Source organism: Elephantulus edwardii, unplaced genomic scaffold, assembly GCF_000299155.1.
Source record: "Elephantulus edwardii isolate Elephantulus edwardi_28Jun2011 unplaced genomic scaffold, EleEdw1.0 scaffold00028, whole genome shotgun sequence".
In the NCBI taxonomy this organism is placed as follows: Eukaryota; Metazoa; Chordata; class Mammalia; order Macroscelidea; family Macroscelididae; genus Elephantulus; species Elephantulus edwardii.
In genome coordinates, this window is record NW_006399778.1 from 12002861 (window position 1) to 12024592 (window position 21732).

The following is a 21732-nucleotide window of genomic DNA, read 5'->3' on the forward strand; positions in this document are numbered from 1 at the left end:
TGAAATGAAAAATAAATAAATTAATTAATAAAAAAATTAAGAACCGTCATTAACTCTATGATCATTTCACAAAATAAAAGATATTTTAATAGAAATTAGATAATGCTATCTTAGAATAAAATACAGCTTTGTCACTCACCTACACACACACACACACACACACACACACACACCTGTGTGGTCTGTGTTTGATTATTTACTTTTCATATTGCAGCTGTGTGATGAAAATTTTGCTATGAGACCTCACATGTCCCCTGACTGACAGGCAAGGACTACAGACCTGGTCCAATTTAATGGCTGAGAAGATTGAAAATTAGACAGGAAGCATGAGATGTAGAGTCACACAGCAAACCAGTAATGGACCTGAGAGCAAGATTCAAGACTGAGCAAAATCCTCGATTTTTCTCATTATATAGGTAAACCATTTCTTGGTTTGCTATTTTTCTTACAGCCAAGGCGATGAAGGTTGGTTAAGTGCTTGGTAAGCTTTAAAGTGAGATGTTTATGGAAAAAAATATATAGGATATAAAAATAATAGATAGGAGGGAGAGCCTCCAGACTCAGTAAGAGGGCAGCAGAGGGCTGTGTTGGGCCTGCAGGAGACACTTATGGTGTCACCTTCTGTGTTGGCAGTGGGCTGGGAGCTCTCCCAGAGTCTGGTTATAGGATGGGATGCCTACTGGGGAGCTCAGTGAGAAAAAGGTGTAGGAGGAGTGCGTGGGAAGGGGAGACGCTGGCAGTGGATAGTGAGCTCCTTTAATGGTTGGGAGACCCTCTGGTGGAGAGGTGAGGGCAAGTGCACAGACCTAAGTGCCTCTGCCAAGGGGAGGCACTTTTACTTGACTCCTTTGTTGGGACCTGTAAAGTTTTTTCCTTTCACCCAACTAGGAGGCTTGGGTTAGGGGAAGTTGTGGAAGTTTTGCATAGTACCAAAGTACCTCTGAACAGGGGGGGGGAGGCGGAAGTATGCTTTTGATTTAAAAACCATATCCCCTAACTTAAGCCTCCTAGTTGGGTGAAAGGAAAAAACTTTACAGGCTGATACAGAAGAATTTCAAGAAACAACATATGAGCAAGAGGCAATGGTGATGAAGGAGGAAGTTCAGGCTGCTCTGTAGGACTTGGCAAAAAATAAAGCTCCAGGAATTAATGGAACACCAATTGACATATTTTAAGAAACAGATTCTGCCCTGGATGTGCTCGCCAAGTTGTGCCAAGAAATCTGAAGGATTTCTACTACTTGGCCAATTGACTGGAAGAGATCCTTATTTATTCCCATTCCAAAAAAAGGTGACTGTGGAAATTATCAAACAGTATCATTAATATCACACACAAGCAAAATCCTGCTGAAGACTATCCAGACACAACTGGAATATACATTAACAGAGAACTACCAGAAATACAAGCTGGGTTTAGAAGAGGTTGTAGCACTAGAGACATCATTGCCAATGTCAGATAGATCTTGACAGAAAGCAAAGAGTATCAGAGGAATATCTGTTTCATTGACGATGTGAAGGCATTTGACTCTGTGGATCAAAACAAATTGTGGCTAACCTTGAGAAAAATGGGAATACCAGAACACTTGATTGTGTTTATGCAAAACCTAAACTTGGACCAGGAAGCAGTCTTCAGAACAGAACAAGGAAACACTACATGGTTAAAAATTGGGAAAGGAATGTGTCAGAGATGTGTCCTGTCTCTCTATACCTTTTCAATCTATATTCAGAACAGAACATTCAGGAAGCTGGGCTTTATGAGGAGGAAATGCGGCATCAGGATTGGAGGTAGACTCATCAACAACCTACATTATGCATATGACACAACTTTGCTGAAACTGAGGAGGATCTGAGGCATTTGCTACAAAAGGTTAAGGACTGCAATCTTCAATATGAATTGAAGTTCAACATCAAGCAAACAAAGATTCTCACTACCGGGCCAATTGGCAGCATCATGATAGATGGAGAAGAGATTGAAGTTGTTAACAAATGCAGTTTGCTCGGCTCCACAATCAACACTCATAGCACTAGCAGTCAGGAAATCAAAAGATGAATTGCATAGGGAAAATCTGTTGTCAGGGCACTCTCCAGAGTGCTGAAGAGCAACAATGTCAGTATGAGACTAAAGTGCACCTAATTAAGGCCAAAGTCTTCACAATTACTTGTTATGCTTCAGAGAGCTGGACAATAACTAAGAATGACAGAAGAGGAATTAATGCCTTCAAGTTGTGGTGCTGGAGAAGAGTCTTGCATATACCAAGGACCACCAAGGAAACAAATATGTCTGTCTCAGAGAGGGTGAAACCAAGTTTCTTTTTGGAGGCTAGGATTTTGAAGCTGTCTCACATGATTTGGGCACATGGCCAGGAGAGACTGGTCCTTGGAGAAGGACATCATGCTTGATGTAGAGAGACAGTTCAGAAGAGGAAGACTCTGGATGAAATGAATTGATACAGTAACTGGGGCAATTGGGGGTAGGTGTGTGGGAATCAGTGAGACTGGCTCAGGACAAGGGCAGGCTTCAAGCTGTGCATAGGGTCATTATGAGTTGAAGGTGACTCAAAGTTATGTAACAACAATATATATACAACATATTTTTTTACAAATAAGACTAAACATTTAACACTATAAAATGTCATTATCTATCTATCTATCTATCTATCTATCTATCTATCTATCTATCTATCTATCTATCTATCATCTACCTACTTATCTTTTCCCACCACTCATCTGTCAGTCTGTCATACTGTGATAGCTTGCGTGTTGCTGATACGCTGAAAGCTATGTCAACCAGTATTTCCAATACTAGTGGGGTCACCCACATGTGGACAGGAAGTTCTAGACTATGACAAACTAAGGAGAAAGACCTAGTGATCGACCTCCAAACATTGTTGGTAAGGGCCAACGAGTTGGTTCAGATTCATCATCATCCTACGTAAAACAGAATGAAACACTGTCCTCACTTCTGTGCTTGACCCCACCGCTGTAGCCACTATGGCAATCCACCTTGCGAAGGCTTTCCTTCTTTTTCAATTACCCTCTGCCACATCAAGCATGATGTCCTTCACCAGGGTCTTGTCCTTCCTGACAAGTCTCCTCATTCTTGCTTCTAAGGAATATTCTGGCTGCATTTCTTCCAAGACAGATTTGTTTGTTCTTTTGACAGTCTACAATATATTCAATATTCTTCATCAACACCAAAATTCAGAATCATCAGTTTCTCTTCAGTGTTACATATTCTATTCAGTACCCAACTTTTACACGCATATGTTGTTATGTGCTGTCAAGTTTTCTGTGACTCATAGTGATCCTATGTACAACAGCTCTGCAGCCTGCTCTGTCCTGCTCTGCTCTGAGCCAGTGTCACTAATTCCGACACACCTACCTCCATTGTCCTTCTAACTGTATCACCCAGGGTCTTCCTCTCATGCACTGTCCCTCCAACCTTCTGAGCATGATATCCTTCTCCAAGGACCAGTCTCTCATGGTCACCTGCCCAAAGTATGTGAGATAGAGCTTCTTAGTTTGTTTTCTTAGTGGTCCATTGTCCATTCAAGAACCTTCTCCCACAGCACAACTCAAAGGTATCAATTCTTCTGTCGTCCTTAGTCATTGTCTAGCTCTCTGATGCTTAGCAAATAATTTGCAAAGACTATGGCCTGAATCAGGCACACCTTAATCTCTAGACTGACATATTACTTCTCAGTACTCTTGAAGGCTTCCTGACTGCAAATTTACCTGGTGCAAGACGTCTTTTGATTTTCTGACTGCTGGTGCCAAGAGTGTTGATTGTGGAGCTGAGCAAGCTGTAACTGTTAACGTCAATCTCTTCTCCATCCATCATGGTGCTGCCAATTGGCCCAGTGGTGAGAATCTTTGTCTTCTTGATGTTGAACTTCACTCTATATTAAAGACTACAGTCCTTGACCTTCTGCAGCAAGTATTTCAGGTCCTTCTCAGCTTCAGCAAGCAAGGCTGTGTAACACACATATGAGGTGATTGGCTTGAGTCAAGCACACAGTCCTTAAAATGACACTGTTGCTTGTTAGCACTCTTCAGTGCAATATGTCATTTGATGTCTTGACTGTTGCTTCCATGGACATTGATTGTAGGGCCAGGTAAAAGGAAATACTTGACAACTTCAGCTTTTCTCCATTTATTCTTGACCCAATGATGAGGGGTTTTACTCTGAGATATAATCCATGCTGAAGGATATATATATATATATATATGTATGTATATATAGTCTGTGATCTTCATCAGTAAGTGCTTCAAGTCTTCATTTTAGCAAGATTGTATCATCTGTGTATCACTGGTTGCTACTGAGTCTTCCTCCAACCCTAGGCTATCTTCTTTTTTTTAAAATTTTTTTCCCCAGAAAGATAAGCTAGGAGTCTATTCTAACTCAATAGCAATGAATATGTAATTTTTAAGTTATTTGAGTGAAAGTTTACATACAATTGGTTTTCCATTCAATTATTCATGCAGATTTTGCTTCATGGCTTGAATTATTGTCCCATATTGTGCTAACTCTCTTCCCACCTTATCCTTGTGATTCATATTTTCCCTCATCCTTCTATTCCTATGTGACTTCTGAGGGGAATATTGCCTTTATGATCTCATATGATGGGCTGTTTTAAGGAGGGAGTACCTTCTCAGTGTTACAGTTTAGCTTATGATGGTGTAGCTGGAGTGCTTTTTGGGGGCAAGAATGATGAGGATTTGGGCATGTGGCTAGGAGGGGTCTGTTCCTTGGAGAAGGACACGATGCTGGGAAGGATAGAGGGTCGGTGAAGGAGAGGAAGACCCTCAGCCAGATGGACTGACACAGTGACTGCTGCAATGGGCTCTTGTGTATTAGGAAGTGTGAGGATAGAACAGGGCTCAGATCTTTTGTTCATAGGGTTGCTATGAGTCATACTCGACTAAATGGCACCTAACAAAAACAACAACAATTGTTTATCTAAAGTTGAGCCACAGGGGTATGTTTAATTCTAGGCTCAATGGCTTAGACTTGAGGGCTCTACTAGCCTCTGTTAGACCAACAAACCAGGCCTTTAAAAAAAAAAAAGCTTTGTTCCACACTTTTCTTCAGCATTTGGCCTAAGACCCTTTATTGTGATTCCTTTCAGCGTGGTCAGCACTGGCAGCTGAGAACCATCCTGTTCTGATCTGGAGGTGGTAGTTGAGCACCATCGAGTTGGAAGTGACTCACAGGTGACTGACCCTTCAGTGGGTTTCCAGAGGCAGTAAATCTCATGCGAGGAGAAAGCACATCTTTCTCCCACAGAGCAGAGGTGGATTTGAAACATGCAACTTTGGGTTGGTGTTGCAATTCCTTACCACGAAGCTGTCAGATCTCAAAGCAGTGGAGTTCATATACTCCATGTGTCCTTTGGGCTAATTGTCATGTTCTTTATACAGCTCATTGGCCATTGAAAATTTTATGGATCACAATTTTTTTTGTCTAACTTGTTTGCTTTGGACATGTCATAAGGAGGAAGTGACCGCTCTAGACATCATGTTTAGACCACTTTGGACATCACGTTTAGTAAAGTAGAAGGCTAGTGAGTGTGAGGGAGACCCTCCGTGGGAAATAATAGCACATCACCAGATCTGTGGACAGTGAAAGATGGTGCCAGGCTGGGCAAAGTCTCTTTCTGTTGTCACAATGGAGTCCATGTGAAGGCAGGTGACACTATTAATGTTGTCATTAGTTGTAGTTGGGTAGATTTCTATTTATAGTCACCCTTTGGGTGCAGGGTAGAATGACTTCATTGGGTTTTTAATGACGTGACATTTCAAAAGCATCTTCCCAAGTGTCTCTGGGTGGGTTCCAACTTTTCAGCTAAGAGCTAAGCCTTCAACGGTTTGTGCTGCCCAGGGACCTATAAAATTGAAATCTATGTATTTTTCAAATGCGCTCCATCTCACATATTACCAATTTCTAGACCAACGCAGGTCTTGCCACCGTGTTACACAATCTCCCACATCCAGGTAGGTCTCAAACCTTTTAACCCATCCAGTCAATCAATTCTAACTCACAGCAGCCTCATAAGGTTTTTTCCTAGGTTGTAAATCTTTTTTGGAAGCTGAATGTCACATCTTTCCCCAAGAAGCAGACTTGAACTGCCACGTTTTCAGTTAGCAGATGATTTCTCAAACAGCTACATGAGGGCAGCCAGCTCTCAAGACAAAGATACTCAATTATTTCTTTAAGTGAATGTTGTTGTAATGTCTGCTCCCCAACTAGTCTACGTCAAGTACTCAGGATAAGGTCAGGCACAGTGAAGTTCACTGCTCTGTACAAGGTACAGTGGGAGAGCCGGGCCCACACCATTAGCAGCAAACAATGGGTGTTACTGAATGGGTGAGCAGCTAGGCGACTGGGAACAGGGCATAGCTGTCTCTATTGTTCCAGTGCCAGGCGCTAGGTGAGGGGGAGAGAGACCTAGAGAAAGGAAGAGGAAGGGAGGAGGGCTACTGGGTGGGAAGGGAGTGGAAAGACAGACATTGGAGCTTGGAACTGGGCTGGGGTCAGGGGTCATGTGGAGGCCTTGGAAAGAGAGGGGTGGGGGTGGAACATAGGATGGGTCTGTGGGGAGGGGGACAGCCGTGGGGGTGGGCAGGAGGATGGGGGGAGGATCTTGGGGGTCGAGGTTAGGATGGGGAGAATGAGGTGGAGGAGGCAGCCCAGCTGCAGGGGCCAGAGGGCGGATCCCAGGAGCAGTAGGGGTGTGAGGATCATGGGGCAGGGCAAGGTTGTGGGAAGGGGCGTTCCCGGTGTGGTGAGCACCCCCACGCTCCGCCTTTGGCAATGAATGGGACGGCAAGGGGTGGGGAGCAGCGAGGGGAGCCTGCCGCACTCACCTTGCTCAATCTCGCCCTCGCGCTCCGCCAGCTGCTCAAAGTCACGGATGATGGCGCGGGCCGCCAGGTGGTGGAAGGTTTCGCTCCATAAATCTGCGTCTTGTGCGCCTCTCTGCTCCGGACCGGGAGGCCCCAGCTCGAAACTCACCTCCCACTGCAGTCGTTGGCTATCCTGCAGGCCCGAGACCACTGCTTTGCCCAGCACGATGCCTGGGGTGGCTGGTCTGTCGGGACTCACCCTCTCCTCGGGCTCAGCCGGGGGCTCCCAGTCCGAGGACGTCTCTGTCTCAAAGGCAGAGGAGGGATGCTGAGAGGGCTCTGTGGATGGAGGGACAAGGACCATGCACAGAACATGGAGACAGATGACCAGGCCTCTGGGCATATTATCTCTTCATGGATCAGGCATTGCGAAGGCCAGCCTTCTCACTCCATGGAAAGGGAGGTCTATAACCCAGGAAGCCAATCACCAGAGGGGTCCAGACAGGGTGAGGGGAGACATCCGGTAGCGCAGAATGCAGTCTTCACAGGCCATATTGACTGAGATTGATAAGGTGGTCAGTGAGAGACTGGCCACAGCACACCTCCAAGGGAACACGGGAGCATATTGTCTGTCATCTGGGCCTGTCATCTGCAGCTGTGCGGAGGTCAGCTCTTCCCTCCCCCCCAGTCATAATCTTGGCCCTCCAGGCACTTACCTAGGTCCCCAGGGCTACGGTGGTCTGAGGGAAACGTCAAACTGGACCCGAGATTCAGTTCCCTGAAGGAGTTCCAGTTTTGGGGTTCTTGGCTGGAAGGCAGGATGGGCTGGAAGGCTTGGGGCAGCAGAGAGGGTCTGCGAGAGCCTGGACCCTGGATTTTGGAGCTCTGGCCGATGTTCTGGCCACTGTTCAGCAAGGGCTATGAGGGGAAGAGGGAAGCTGAGTCCAGTGTCTGCAACTCTCCCCTATCTACCCCCAGCCCTTAGCCCCAGCTCTTTTCCTGGGTACCACAGGCCTTCCTGGGGAGCTCAGGCACTCTGTTCATTTTCCTTACCCATGAGAAATATCAGTACAACGATCTCAAACTGTGTATAATCTCCAAACCATGGATTCTGAACTCACATTCCACCCCCCATGATGTTTAAAATTTTGTGTCTATGGGTATGTAGTTAAAATTATTACTCTTTTCCCTTATGCCTTTTCATAATGCCATGCTTAGATCTTCTGTGCTGAAAATATAATCTAGAATTTTGTCTCATTTTTATTTTTTCTACGAGATTATTTACAAAATTAGAATAAATTGTTTTCAAGAACAAATTCTCTTAAATAGTTACGTATTTAAATGTGGAGCTCTGGTGGCTTAGAGGTAAAGAATTGCGCTGCGAACCCAAAGGTATGTAGTTCGAATCTACTAGCTGCTCCAAGAGAGAGTGACATGGGCAATAATCTCCCATGAGAATTATTGCCTCTGAAAATCCACTAGAGAGTCAGCTATGGGTCAATTCCAACTCCAGATACGCAACAACAACATTGTGCTGTTAAGGATTCATTGTTCAAAATGGCTTCCCTAGACATTGACTGATTTTGCCTTGTGGATGCGTAGGAGTAATATGTGAATAGAGTATGTTAGCCTAGCCAGAAGGGGGTCCATTAGTCTCACCATTAAATTGAATAGATCCAGCATTGACTATACAAAGGCATTTGACTGTGTGCAGCCACAAATTGTGACTAATCTTGAGGAGAATGGGAATCACAGAATACTTGGTTGTGCTTATGCGAAACCCATACTTGGACCAGGAAGCAATCATCAGAACAGAGCAAGGAAACACTGCATGGTTCAAAATCAGGAAGGAAGTGCACCAGGGATACATCCTGTCTCCATATGTTTTCAATCTATATGTGAAACATCACTTGGGAAGTTGGATTTTATGAGGAGGAATGTAGCATCAGAATTGGAGACTCATCAGCAACCTACGTTATGCAGATGACATAACCTTGCTTGCTGAAACCAAGTAGGACCTGAAGTGCTTGCTGCAGAGTGTCAAGGACTGCAGCCTACAATATGGATTGAAGCTCAATGTCAAGAAGACAAAGATTCTCACCACTGGACCAATTGGCAGCATCAGGATGGATGGTGAAGAGATTGAGATTGTACACAGCTTTAGTTTGCTTGGCTCCATAGTCAACAGTCTTGGCACCAGCAGCCAGGAAATTAAAAGGCGCATTGCCATGGGAAAGTCTGCTGTTGGGGACCTCTCCAGAGTGCTGAAGAGCAATGGTATCTTTTTGGAGACTAAGGTGCATCTGATACAGGCCATGGTCTTCACAATCACCTGTTATGCATCAGAGAGTTGGACAATGACCAAGGAGGATAGAAGGAGAATTGATGCCTTTGAGCTGTGGTGCTGGAGAGGAGTATTGAGAATACCATGGACTGCTAGGAAAACAAACAGATTTGTCCTGGAAAGAGTTAAACTGGGTGGCTCCTTGGAGGCAAGGATTCTGAGGCTCCGTCTAACATACTTTGGACATGTTGTGAGGAGAGACCGGAAGGCTCTCTATGAGGTGGATTGATTCAGTGACTAGGATAATTGGGATGGGAGTGTCAGAGACAGTGCTATTGGCACAGGACAGAGCGGAGTTTAGGGTTGTACATAGGGTAGCTATGAGTCGCAGGCGATTTGACGGCACATAACAACAACAACATGCATCAGAGAGCTGGACAATCACTAAAGATAAAAGAATAATTGAGTCTGAATTGTAATGCTGGAGAATATTGACCATACCATGAACTGCCAAGAGAACAAACAAGTCTGTCCTGGTGAAGTGAAACCAGGTTGCTCCTTGGAAACAAGGAGTTTGAAATTCTGTCTCAAATACATTGAGTACTTTCACATACTTTCAGTACAGGTGTATTGGAGACTGTGAGATCAGCTCAGGATAAGGCAGGGTTCAAAGATATTGTTCATAGGGTCAATATGAGTCATAGTTGACTTAATGGCACAAAACAACAACAATTAGCATTTCTTGCAATGCTGTTTGTAAAAGTGAAAATCTACAAACTGTCTAGACACCTGCCAATTTAGGGGGGGAAAGTCTTCAAATCGAACTGTAACAACACAACACAATCCCTTTTAAATGTAGTTGCTGACAAGTCTGTCCTGACTCAGGTAATCCCATATGTATCACAGGCTAATTAAATTAGTTAATAGTTTTCAATTCCAAAAATTGACGGATCTTTTTTCTGTGGTCTTGCTTACAGAAAGTGAAGACGACTTGAGTCACTTAACCGAATAAGATGAAAATCAGCCTTCAGTATGGATTGTAACTCAACATTAAAAATAACAAACATTCTCACTACTAGACCCACTGGCAACATCAGGAAGGATGAGTACAAGTCTAGTCGAGTACAATCACAGTACATGGAAATTGTTGTTTTGTGTGGTTGAGTCACTTACGACTCATAGCGACCCTATGTACAACAGCTCTAATTCCCGCTCTATCCTGAGCCAAGCTTATTGTTTCTGACACACCTATTTCATTACTCCAGTCACTGAGTCAATCCATCTCATTGAGGGTCTTCCCCTCCTGTGCTCTCTCTCTAACTTCCAAGCATAATGTCTCCCTCCAAGAACTGACCCCTCCTTGCAACATGCCCAAAGGATGTCAGATGAAGATTCAGAATCTTTGCCTCCAAAGAACAGCCTGGTTTCACCCTCTCCAGGATGAACCTGTTTGTTCTTTTAGAAATCTATAGTATATTCAATACTGTACTCCAGCACCACAGCTCAAAGGCATCAATTCATGGAAGCAGAAGTCAAGAAATCAAAAGAAGGATTGCACTTCAAATTTGCTGTCAAGTACCCTTTAAAATGATAAAAAGCAAGGATGTCAGTTTAAAGGCTAAGGTGCAGTGCACCTGATCCAAGTCTGACCTTTTCAAGTTGCTTCACATAATTGGAAAGTTAGACAATGACTAAGGAAGACTGAAGAAGAGTTGATGCCCTTGAATTGTGGTGTTGGTGAAGGGAATTGAATATGCCATGAATTGGCAAAAAAAACAAACCCACAAATATCTTTGAGGAAGTGCAGTCAGGGTATTTCTTAGAGGCAAAGGTGATAAAACTTCATGTCACATACCATGGCCATGTTGTTAGAAGGCATCAGTCCTTGAAAAAAAGACATTATTCTTGGAAAAGTAGAGGATTAAAGAATAACAACAAAAACAATTAAAAAACTACAAAAACAAAAACAATAGGAAGAGATGCCAACTTGCCCAGCGTTCTTACCAAAGCAGAGTGGCCTTTTATAGGACATCTACACATGGTACCTCATGGGGTTGCTATGATTGAGATAGACTTAGTATCACTGGTTGAACATGCTGGTTTATTATGTACCAGATATTACTCTAGGCATTTCATCTGTTAGCCAATCCCCAGGACAATACTCTGCTTAAGGATGGCTCCCAATAAATATCTGTGCATAGAGAATGAGTGAGCTCATTGTTGGGCATCAACATTAGAAAGGCGTGGTGAAGATCAAGGAGATAAAGATCCAGAAAAGGGAAAAGTTCACTTTGCAATGTAGGATATGGACAGATCAGTCCTTATAGCTAGAGCAGGAGATGCAGTCATCCACACCCATGCCCTCTCCCAAACTCACCCCTACCTTCCCATCCAGCTTGAGTAAACTGACCTGCCACTGCTGGACATCCATGCTGGTCTGTTTGAGAAGGTCCTGCAGCTTGGCTTTCCGTAGTGGGTATTTCTTGGCAGCTGTTGTGGGGTCACTGGCTGTGGTGGCCCTTGGGGAGGGCTTGGGACTGGATATCTGGTTGGTGCTGTATGCCCTCCGTCGCTGGGAGAGGATCAGATCTGGGGGTGGTAACAGTGAATCCATCGGGGAGGGAAAAGGAGAGGGAGTTGCATGTCCCTTTCCTGCTTGGAAAATTCTATGGCTTACAGGCTGAAGTATGTGAAGCTCAGCTGACATTTGAAGTCTTGCTATCTGAACCTATCTTCCTGGCTACTCACCTTTTGTCTCCTCCTTTTAGATATTTGTATTCAGAGTAAACTAGCTAAGCATGTATGTCTTCTAGGTACCACATTTTCTTATCTGTGCTCAGGCTTGTCTGCTGCCTAGGATGTCCTCTCTCTTTCATCTCTTATGTACCATTGTTCCCACTTCCTCTCCACTAAGCCATTGTTGATTTCTTCCATTCAATATGCATTTCTGGGGCCCCTTCTGCTCTGCTATCTATCAGAGATCACCTTTCTAGGGTGTCTGTCATTCTGCTTTATCTCTGAATCAAAGTCAATTCTCTCTCCCTCTCTCTCTCAAGCTTCTGAAGGATATGAAGGATAGAGTCTACCTTTGAGTTATCTTTGCTGCCAACTGTCCTCAGTCCTTAGCATTAGAAAGTGATTGGTCACCACCTTAAGATGGAAATGAACAACCATAAAAAAGCTTTGGACTCAGTCTAGACTCTGTCTAGGTCAGGATGCTTCTTAGAAGCCCATATGGTGAGAGTTCTGCTTGCTTATCTGGACATATCATTGTTGTTGTGTTGTTATGTGCCATAGAGTCTACTACAACTCATAATGACCCTATGGCTCTGAAACTTGCCCTATCCTCACTATCTCCAGCACAGCTGAAAAAATAGGGAACACTTCATGACACATCATTAAGAAAGACCTGTTGCTAGAGAAGAATATATTTGGTAATGTAGAGTCAGTGAAAATGAGAGAAACTTCCAGTGAGATGGATTGACATAATAGCCATAATACTGGACCAACAATACACCAATAATTGTGAAGACGGCACGGGACTGGACAATATCTTTCTCTTTCATACATAAAGGCTCTATGAAGTAGAATCAATTCAATGTCAACCAACAATAATAACAATAACCTCTTTCAAACTTCATTATAAACTTACTAAAAACTCACTGCTGTTGATTCAGAACTGACTCAACTGACCTTCCAGTGGGTTTTCAGAAGGCTGTAAATTGCACAGGAGGAGATTGTTCAACTTCTTTGGCCACGTCACTGGTGGCTTTGAACTGGTAGAGTGCTTTCAGTTAGTGCAAATCTCTATGGCCTACTCTACCTGAGCTCTCTAAGCTTAGAGTGCTTCAAAATATGCTGTGAAATGGATAGGAGTACCTATCTCTGCAGCTGTTTTAAATATCCCATGAGAAAGTTTTTATAAAGTTCTTAGCACATAGTAGGTGCTCAGTACAAGGTGGGGTTAGCAGAGCCTCCCTGTATACTCACTGGGGTTAATGGTGGAGTCTCTGCTGGACTGCTGGCCATCTTTGGTCTGCAGGCTGGAGGGTACAGGCGAGCTCTTGGTGCAGTCTCTGCTCTCGGGACCAGAGCCCTCGTCCTGTGATTGATAGAAGACGGAGCTGCTGGACTCCTGAGAGTGGAGCATGCTGTACCGCCGCCTCTTGTCCTGGAGAGTAGAGAGAAAACATGGCTGAGGATGAGGCTAGGAGTCAGGAAGCACTTCACTTCCAGGGCATAGCAAAAGGAGTTTAGAAGAGGGGGTGATGGCTCCATCGCTGAAGAAGAAAAAAAAAAAGAGGCATAATAATGATATTTTGGCTAGGAAATTTAGGCAAATTTTTGTTCGAGAGCTGGCAAATGAAATTGTCTTTTTATCTCTCTTATTTTTATTATTTCGTTGTTTCATAAGTGCTAAATATTTACTTTGTTTTTGTTGTGTACTGTCTAGTCAGAACCAACTCAGCTGATTCTCCAGTGGGTTTTCAGAGGCTATAAATCACAATGGAGGAGCTTGCCCATGTTTCTCCTATGGAGCAGATGGTGGATTCGAACCATGTGTCTTTGGGCTAGGAGTGCAACTCCTTACTACTAAGCTATCATTGCACAAATACTCTCTTAGAAATGAATTAATTAATCTACATTTTCATTAATTAGATGGTAATAGGCAAATTCAAAGTGATTTGACTTTTTCCTCAACTCTTTATTGTGCCCTACCCTTTTCCTATCTCCTGTTGTTTCTGGGTGCCTCAGGTTGATTCTGACCTCATATAGTAAAGTAGAAATGCCCCATAGTATTTCATAGGCTATCCTCTTTGCAGAGGCAGATCCTCAGGTCTTTTCTCCTGCAGAGTAAGAAGAACTACCAACCTGGTTGGCAGTGGAGGGTCTTGACCATCTCTAGGCCCTAGTGACCAGTAATCTTCTTTGATCTTGATAAGTAGTTCATCTGAGTAGGATAATGTAACATTTATTCATGTCTGACTTATTTCACTCGATATAGTGTTTTCCAGGTGAACTCATCTTTATAGTTGTTGTATAATATTCCATTGTATGCATATATAATATTTTATCTTTTCATCTCTTAATGAACACTTGGACTGTTTCCATCTTTTGGCTATTGTGAATGAACTGTGATGCACATGAGTCTGTTTGAGTTTCTACTTTCAATTATTTTGGGTGCACACCTAGCAGTGGACTTGCTAGATCATGTGATAATTCTATGCTATCATTTTGAATTTTCATTATATGATTACTTTACATTTAAAAAAATTAATTAGGGGAGCTCTGGTGGCCTAGTGGCAAGAAGCTGCACTGCAATCCCAGAGGTGCATGGTTCGAATCCACCAGATGCTCTGCCGGGAAAGGAGGGACAATCTCCTCCTGTACCAGTCAGATCTGATTTGACGGTACACGCACACACACAAATAATAAAATAAAAAATTAATTATAAATTTGATTCTTGACCCAAAATGGTAACAGAATTAACAAATTTAACCATCTATTCCCTACATCCTTTCTCTGTGATGTAAATGTGTATATATGTGTGGGGGTATTTATCTATATTAAAAATCATGGGACTTTTACTGGACCATATTGCTTACATTTTGCAGTTTTATTAATTTTTCAAGGAGTCCCTGAGTGGTGTGAATGGTTTACATGCTTCGCTGCTAACTGAAAGGTTGTTAGATATTTAAGTCTATTAGGAGGAAACTGGGAAGAGAGATCTGACCACTTACTTCCAAATAATAGGCATTGAAAACCCTACAAAGCACAGTTAGTCTCTGACACACATGGGATTGCTACAAGCTGGAACTGACTGAACAACAACCGGTTTTTGTCATTGTTTTTTTAGCTGGTTTTGAATTTGCAGTTCAACATTTCATAAAAGCTACATGACCATTTTTCTTTAACATTTGGCTGTACAGTGTTCTACCTCTCCTACTGTTAGGCATTCAACTTGTGGCCATTTACTTATTTTTTGTTGCTGTTGTTGTTAGGTGCCATTGAGTCGAGTACGACTCATAGCGACCCTATGAACAAAAGATCTGCACCTTGTTCTATCCTGTGCCATCCTCACGCTTCCTGACACACAGAGCCTATTGCGGCAGTCACTGCATCAATCCACCTCGTTGAGGGTATTCCTCTCCCTCATCAACCATCCACCCTTCCCAGATCATGTCCTTATCCAAAGAATAGCCTCTCCTAGCAACATGTGTAAAGAGACTGGCTCAGGACAGGGAAGGGTTCAGAGCTGCTGTATACAGGGTCACTATACATTGCAGGTGACTCAATGACACATAACAACAATAACATACTATAACAGGTTTGGAAGCAGGAGTGGCATCCACTTCCTAAATAATATGCCTCTAGAAACTCTATGAACTTTGAAAAATGTCGATAGTTGTAGAGATGCTTCAGGCCTTTGTTCCTGGGATTGCTATGAATCATTCTTGACTTGAAAGCAATCGACAACAACAATAAATCTTGGACATCAGTCTATTATATTCCTTTTATTTCTACAGGTTACATTCCTAAGAAAAGGATTTCTTCATTGAGCAATTTCTATCTTTATTAACATTGCTAGATTGCTTTCAAAGACAGCTGTGTCAAGTTACATTTACACCAGCAGTGGATGAGTAGAGCCTTTGTCCAACATGCTTATCAATCGCAGAAGAAAACTTCTCCAGCCTCATGTAAGAGATTGAGCTCTGGAGTTCTAGTAAGGAGCTTCATTGTCAACCCGAAGGCACGCTGTTATTTCACCAGCTGCTCCATGGAAGAAAGGTGTAGTCATCTTTAATCCAATCTCCTTCTGTGCTCTTCTTGCTTGCCTCTGAAAGCCTACCGGAAGACCAGTTATGAGTCGATTCTGACTCAACAGCACATCACAACAACATGTAAGAAAAGGAGAATGAAACTGATGATTTTGTTGGGGAGGGTTGGTTGATAATCCATTGTTTCTTTGATCTCCGAGGAGGTCCTGGGCTCTTAGCCAATTTATCATTTTCTCTGTGTAGTTGAACACTCCACACTCCATAACATATTAACTATTACCTTAGTGGTTCTTAATATGAAAACAATATGGAAATTTGCATCAAATTCCAACTTCCCTGGAAAAATTGAAAACAAATTTAACCTAGAGACTAATTTTTCTGTCTGGCAATGGCATTCTATAGCCAAATCGGGACTTTCTCAATGTAGACAGGGCATTTGGTAGCCAGCTTGCTACAATGCCCACCATTCCCTATTGTCTCACCAATTACGAGTTCAGTGGTAATCTTTAATTCATCACGGTATTGCACCTTTTATCCTTATATTGATTTAATTTTCTTATACCTACCAGGTCTCTTTAGGACTTTGAATTTGGGGTTCTCACTGAAAAGTGAAATAAGATGGGAAATCTTTGGAGGGAAGCATGGAGAGAATGTTCACTAAAGATGAAAAAGAAATGAAGAAACAAACTTTCCTGGCACTAACCCATAATTCAGCACACATCCTTGCTCCCTTTGAGAAGTCTCTTTTATCTCACTTCTGTCACCATGTAAAAGGAATTATGTGCACAAAGAATTAGAGTATAAACTCATCTAAAGAGACATGAGGATGTAAGAAGATAAAGAGGTTATATCAAAAGTACTTAAAGGAGATTAATGTAAAATGCATATTCTTGGATCCTACTCTTATGAGATATGACTCAGTGACACTAGTTGAAGTTAGGGCTCTGCTTTTAAAACAAATCATCCAAGTTTTTCTCTGCTGCAGAGATTCTGAGAAGCACATTTTAAGATGGTGGCATCTACCCAAAAGATGTCATCATGATCAAAGTCTATGTCCTGGAAATTATACCCTACAGCTACAAGTTTAGCTCCAACTTGTTCCTAGCTGTCATAAGTAGAGTCTTTCCAGCTAAAAAAATTGCTTTATGGCCATGGATTGTGGACTTTCATTAGTCTCGGGAATTTCTAGGATACTTACAGACTGCGGGTTGGAGATGTACAAGGAAGCATCACACACAATGCCATAGCCCACCAGCCGCTCGCCAGGGAAGAGGGAGCTGGTGCTGACAGGGGAGATGAGGACTTCAGTGGTCTCAGGGAAGACCCATTCCACAGTCACATCACTCAAAACTGGGGCCATGGCTTTCTTCAGGGACTTAACCATCTGTCGGGGAAGGTCAGAACAGAGGGAGGGAGTGTAAATGAGCAGTGCTGTCAACAGGTAGGAGTATCAAGAAGCTGTGGGCATGACAACGAGGTAATATGTGCAAGGAGAAAAGGACAGGACCTAGAGGGGGTTTGCCCAGCCGTAAACATAAGTCTGAGACTTAGCCTTCTAGGATGTTAGAGTTGGAACAGACCTTTGATATCATATTCTCTAAGCCTTGTATTTTACAAATGAGGAAAGGAATGCTCAAAGTATGGATCTGGCTTGCCTAAAGCTACACAAAACAATTGTGTTAAGACATAGGTCAGCTAATGATCTTGCACAAGTTAATTTGCTTTCCTGGGTCTCAGTTTTCCCTTCTGTTGAAGAGAGACAATAATCCTTAACTTGAAATGTGGTTGGAAGGATTACTTTAGATATTGCAGTCTGAAGTATCTACCACATAGTGTTCAGGAAATGACAGCTGTGGCTAGGTAACTCCTAGGTTAATTTCCCCTGATGTCTGCAAAGCAGGAGACAAATGAGTTGAGGTGTGGTTGCCATGGAGCTAGGCTGCTCACATTACACTTTAAGAAAGGACATGCATTTTCAATGCAAGAAATGCAGTTAGGTGACGCCTGCAGGTGTCCCAGCTTGTGAGACAAGATCAAGATCACATTTCTTCTTGGAAGCCTCCGTCCAATGACCAAGCAGAGCAGAAACAAGAGTGCCAGGACATTTTAGGTCAATGCAGACTCTCCTTATAGGCCATCTGACCCAGAGCTCCTTGGCAGGTTGGCTGAGCTTTGCATCTCAGTCTGAGTCTCTCCTTGTTCAAGTCTTCTTCCCTTTCTTTTATTAGGTGCTGGATCTGTATGATGAATTGAAGAATTTCCTTTCTCTTTTCTCTTTCATTGTTCATAGCCATGTCTCACAATAAACCTCTTGCACTTTCAACTCTTAGTTTCTTTAGTGTCTGATTCCTAGAGGGCATGGACTGATGTGGAGATTTTCTAAGGGCTGGATAATCTATGACAGTTGCACAAATAATAGAAAGGAGGTTCTAGAATACATAATTTCTGGGCTCTTTAGAATCTTCTGAGCCTGCATTTGTCATTATCAAGAACTTGGCTAGAAATTCCTCTAAACACTGCCATAAAGGCAGTGACTCATTCAGGGATCCTAATCTTGTCTAGCCAGTAGATAGAGTGATCTTATACTAGATCCTGGGGTCACCTACTCTGTGACACCATTATGGTTGTCACTGGAGTGTAATGTGGTTGAGTGGAGAGTTCAGCTTTGGGGTGAAATCCCATCTGTTACTGGTTTATCAGATAGCTAGTCTGGACTTCGGAGGTTTTACCACCAGAAGAGACTGAGGTCCTTCTACTTACCTTGGGCTGAATCCGCTCTCCCTCCTCCAGGAACTCAGCACTGCCCTTGGACACAGAGGCCAGTCTTTGCACCAGTCTGTGGCAGACATTAGGTCCAATTCCAAAGCTGTAACACCTGCAAAAGGGAAGAGAGGGGCTCGTGCTTCACAACCTCTCTGTAGTTTTTAGTCCTTGATGGAGGAAAAGGGATAGGGCATAGTCTAGTACAGTTATGTCACAGTTAACTGTATATTTAAGTAGAGAACAAGGAAGAAGGAAGAAGAGCCATCAACAGGCATTCCCATACACACTTGTCCAGCCCATACATTTTCCATCCTTGTCAGAGTCGAAGCAGGAGGAGAGACTGCCTTTTCCAGAGAAACACAAGCTACTCTGAGGGATACATGCAGAGGTGTGGGCAACTCATCCCCCCTGAACTTTTGATGGGCAAGGCAAACTCTAAAGTCCACTCACATCGTCTTGAGAGTAAAGCACCATAGGAATTATTAGTCTTCTCTCCCTCAGACATTTTCCACATTTTCCTCCCATTCTGGTACTGTCAGCCCAGGGTAGCTCAGGATAACTGGGCCCCGGCTAACCTGGTGGAGAAGGCATGGTTGCGCACCAGCTCCAGCACCTTCCCAGTGTTGCTGACGGCACCATCGGTGATCAGGAAGAGAAGCCGTGGGTGGCCCTTGTGCACTGGCTGCCGGATGATCCACTTGAGAGGGGAGAGGATGTTGGTGCCACCCATATCAGCCCGCATTCGCTGGATGCTCTCACAGGCCATGGACAAGCTCTCCTGCAAGGAAGGAGCCACAGGAGGGGGCACAGAATCCCCGGAGTTCACCATTACAGGGTGGAGTTCGAGACTTCTTGGAGGACAAGCTCTTTGTTTTCCTAGTTTCTGGTTAAACCTCAATGGCATTGACCTATGTTCTCAATTTCATCTTTATTCATTGGAAGAGGGTCTGCTTAATTTTTTTGTGTGATCTTACTCTGTATGATCTCCCCTACAAATTCCTGAACTCTCACCAACAGTTGTATAGATCAGCTTGCCATTACCCTTTATAGGACATTATTTTTTTTTTTTTTAAATACATTCCTGGGAAAGTCTTTGTACTAAGCCCCTGATTCCTCAGCAACAATGATATTTCCTTTGCTGATGAGGGAGACAGATGGATAATGGAAGGAACACTAGACTAGAAATCTAAAGACGAGTCCTAGTCATGAATCTGGCACTAACCTGCTATGAGACTTTGAGGAAATCAATCCTCTAATCTGAGCTTCAAATTCTCTCCTTCCTGGGCTACTTTGCAGGATACAACTAGTCAAAGATTACTAGCACTGATGGACATCCTTGTAAATTCTTGTAAAGAGTAGACACAGATATATCCTATAAAGATGACTTAATAGGAAAAAATAATTTGCAAGTAACCTAAATGCCCAATATTATTAGTATTGTTGTATACCATTGAGTTGGGATTGAACCATAACTGACCTTCTAGCAGATTTTCAGGGGCAGTAAATCACATAGGAGGCTGCCAATCCTTCTCCCTTGGAGAAGCTGGTAGATTCAGACTGCTCAGCTTTGGGCTTGGTTTTTTGTTTGTTTGTTTGTTTTTGTTTTTTTTGTTGTTGTTTTTACTAGTTTATTTACAAAATTCAAATATAAATTTGAACAAATTCTTTCAATTTTCCTCACCCCCCCCATCAAATTGTACAACCCAATGATTAATCCGCCCTTCCCCCTGCACATCCACATTCCTCTGCTTCTGGCCTCTCCCACCCTTTTAGATCCTTATACTCATTTTAAAATGACAGTTTTATACAATATTTATCCTTATGTGACTGAGTTAGTTCACTCAGCATAATCAAACTGCTCGGCTTTGTGATGGCAGTGTGATTCCTTACCATGAAGCCACCAGCATTCCTTAAATGCCCAGTTTTAGAAGATTAATGAGTCCCTATCTATTATATAAGAGCAAAAAAGGAGACAGCCATTAATGAATTTAGCCATTGCTGAATACTCTCTTTGCTGTTGAGTTGGACCCAACGCATAGCTGACTTTCCAGAGGGTTTCCAAGGCTGAGAATCACACAGCAGGAGACCGCTCATGATTCCTCCTCAGAGCAGCCAGTGGATTTGAACCTCCACAGAGGTGTGGTCTTTGGGTTAGTAGTCCAACTCCCTAAGGACTGTACTACCAGAGCTGTTACTGATCTGGAAATACGTTCCTGGAAGTCTATCATCTTAGAAATATTGGGCAGATGAGTCCTAATTCTATTTTCAAAGTGTGTATAAATGCAAAGAAAAAGGTCAGAGGAATTTTGACAGGCTTTGGTGAGTCTCGCTACTCCCGATCTCCTTGAGTGCTATAATCATGGAAAGCTGTTAGTGTTTTTAATACTTATTATCTGAATTTAATATTTTGTGGACAAATAGCATATAGTATTTTTGCATTTTAAAAAACTATAGAAGGAAACCAGTATAAAAGAAACATTTTATTTAGAACAAAACCCCATCTATAGAGTTGTTATCTTTCCCCCACTTCTATCTTTGCTCCCCTCTGCTTGTAGGTCTCCGTAGGATGTCCCGATTTTAAACATGCTGGTGGGTTCTTCTTGTCCCAAATTGCATCCTTTGCCTGCATCCACTCATCACTCACTCAGTCACTCACTCATCTATATCCCTTCCCATCCACACCTTGGCTCAACTTTGCATGAGTGTATTGTCCTCTGAGGCTGAGCATTTGTGGGTGTCAAGTCTAGGCTGTGTCCTTTTTTTTCTCTTCCCTGTATCTGATCTCTACATACTTACATATTTCCCCCAGCACACTGTTTAATTTTTTAAATGTATTTATGTGTGTGCTAGAGGTAGGGATATCAGAAGGTGGAGATGCCAGAAAACTCCCTAAGCAGAGAGTCTTCTCATTTCTCTTTCTTTGCATAGGATCTGGGATTCAGTTTGGATGTATATTCTGAGGCAGGGCCCAAGGCAAACTTCTCTTCATTTTTTCTCTCCAGGAATGAGGGAAAACCACCTCCCCTCTTCTGGTCTCAGCCCTCCTTACCTCTGTACCCCC

The 21732-nt window shown here is 43.0% G+C and overlaps 1 protein-coding gene across 1 annotated transcript in view; it reads right to left on the minus strand.

Annotated features, from left to right (window-relative positions):
- VWA5B1 (von Willebrand factor A domain containing 5B1) overlaps nt 1–21732 on the minus strand; it is an 88098-nt gene that overhangs the window by 27089 nt on the left and 39277 nt on the right. Inside the window, 8 exon segments of the mRNA XM_006883674.1 lie at nt 6867–7184; nt 7562–7763; nt 8864–8871; nt 11536–11718; nt 13120–13300; nt 17107–17292; nt 18669–18783; nt 19247–19449. Coding sequence (XP_006883736.1) covers nt 6867–7184; nt 7562–7763; nt 8864–8871; nt 11536–11718; nt 13120–13300; nt 17107–17292; nt 18669–18783; nt 19247–19449 — 1396 coding nt within the window.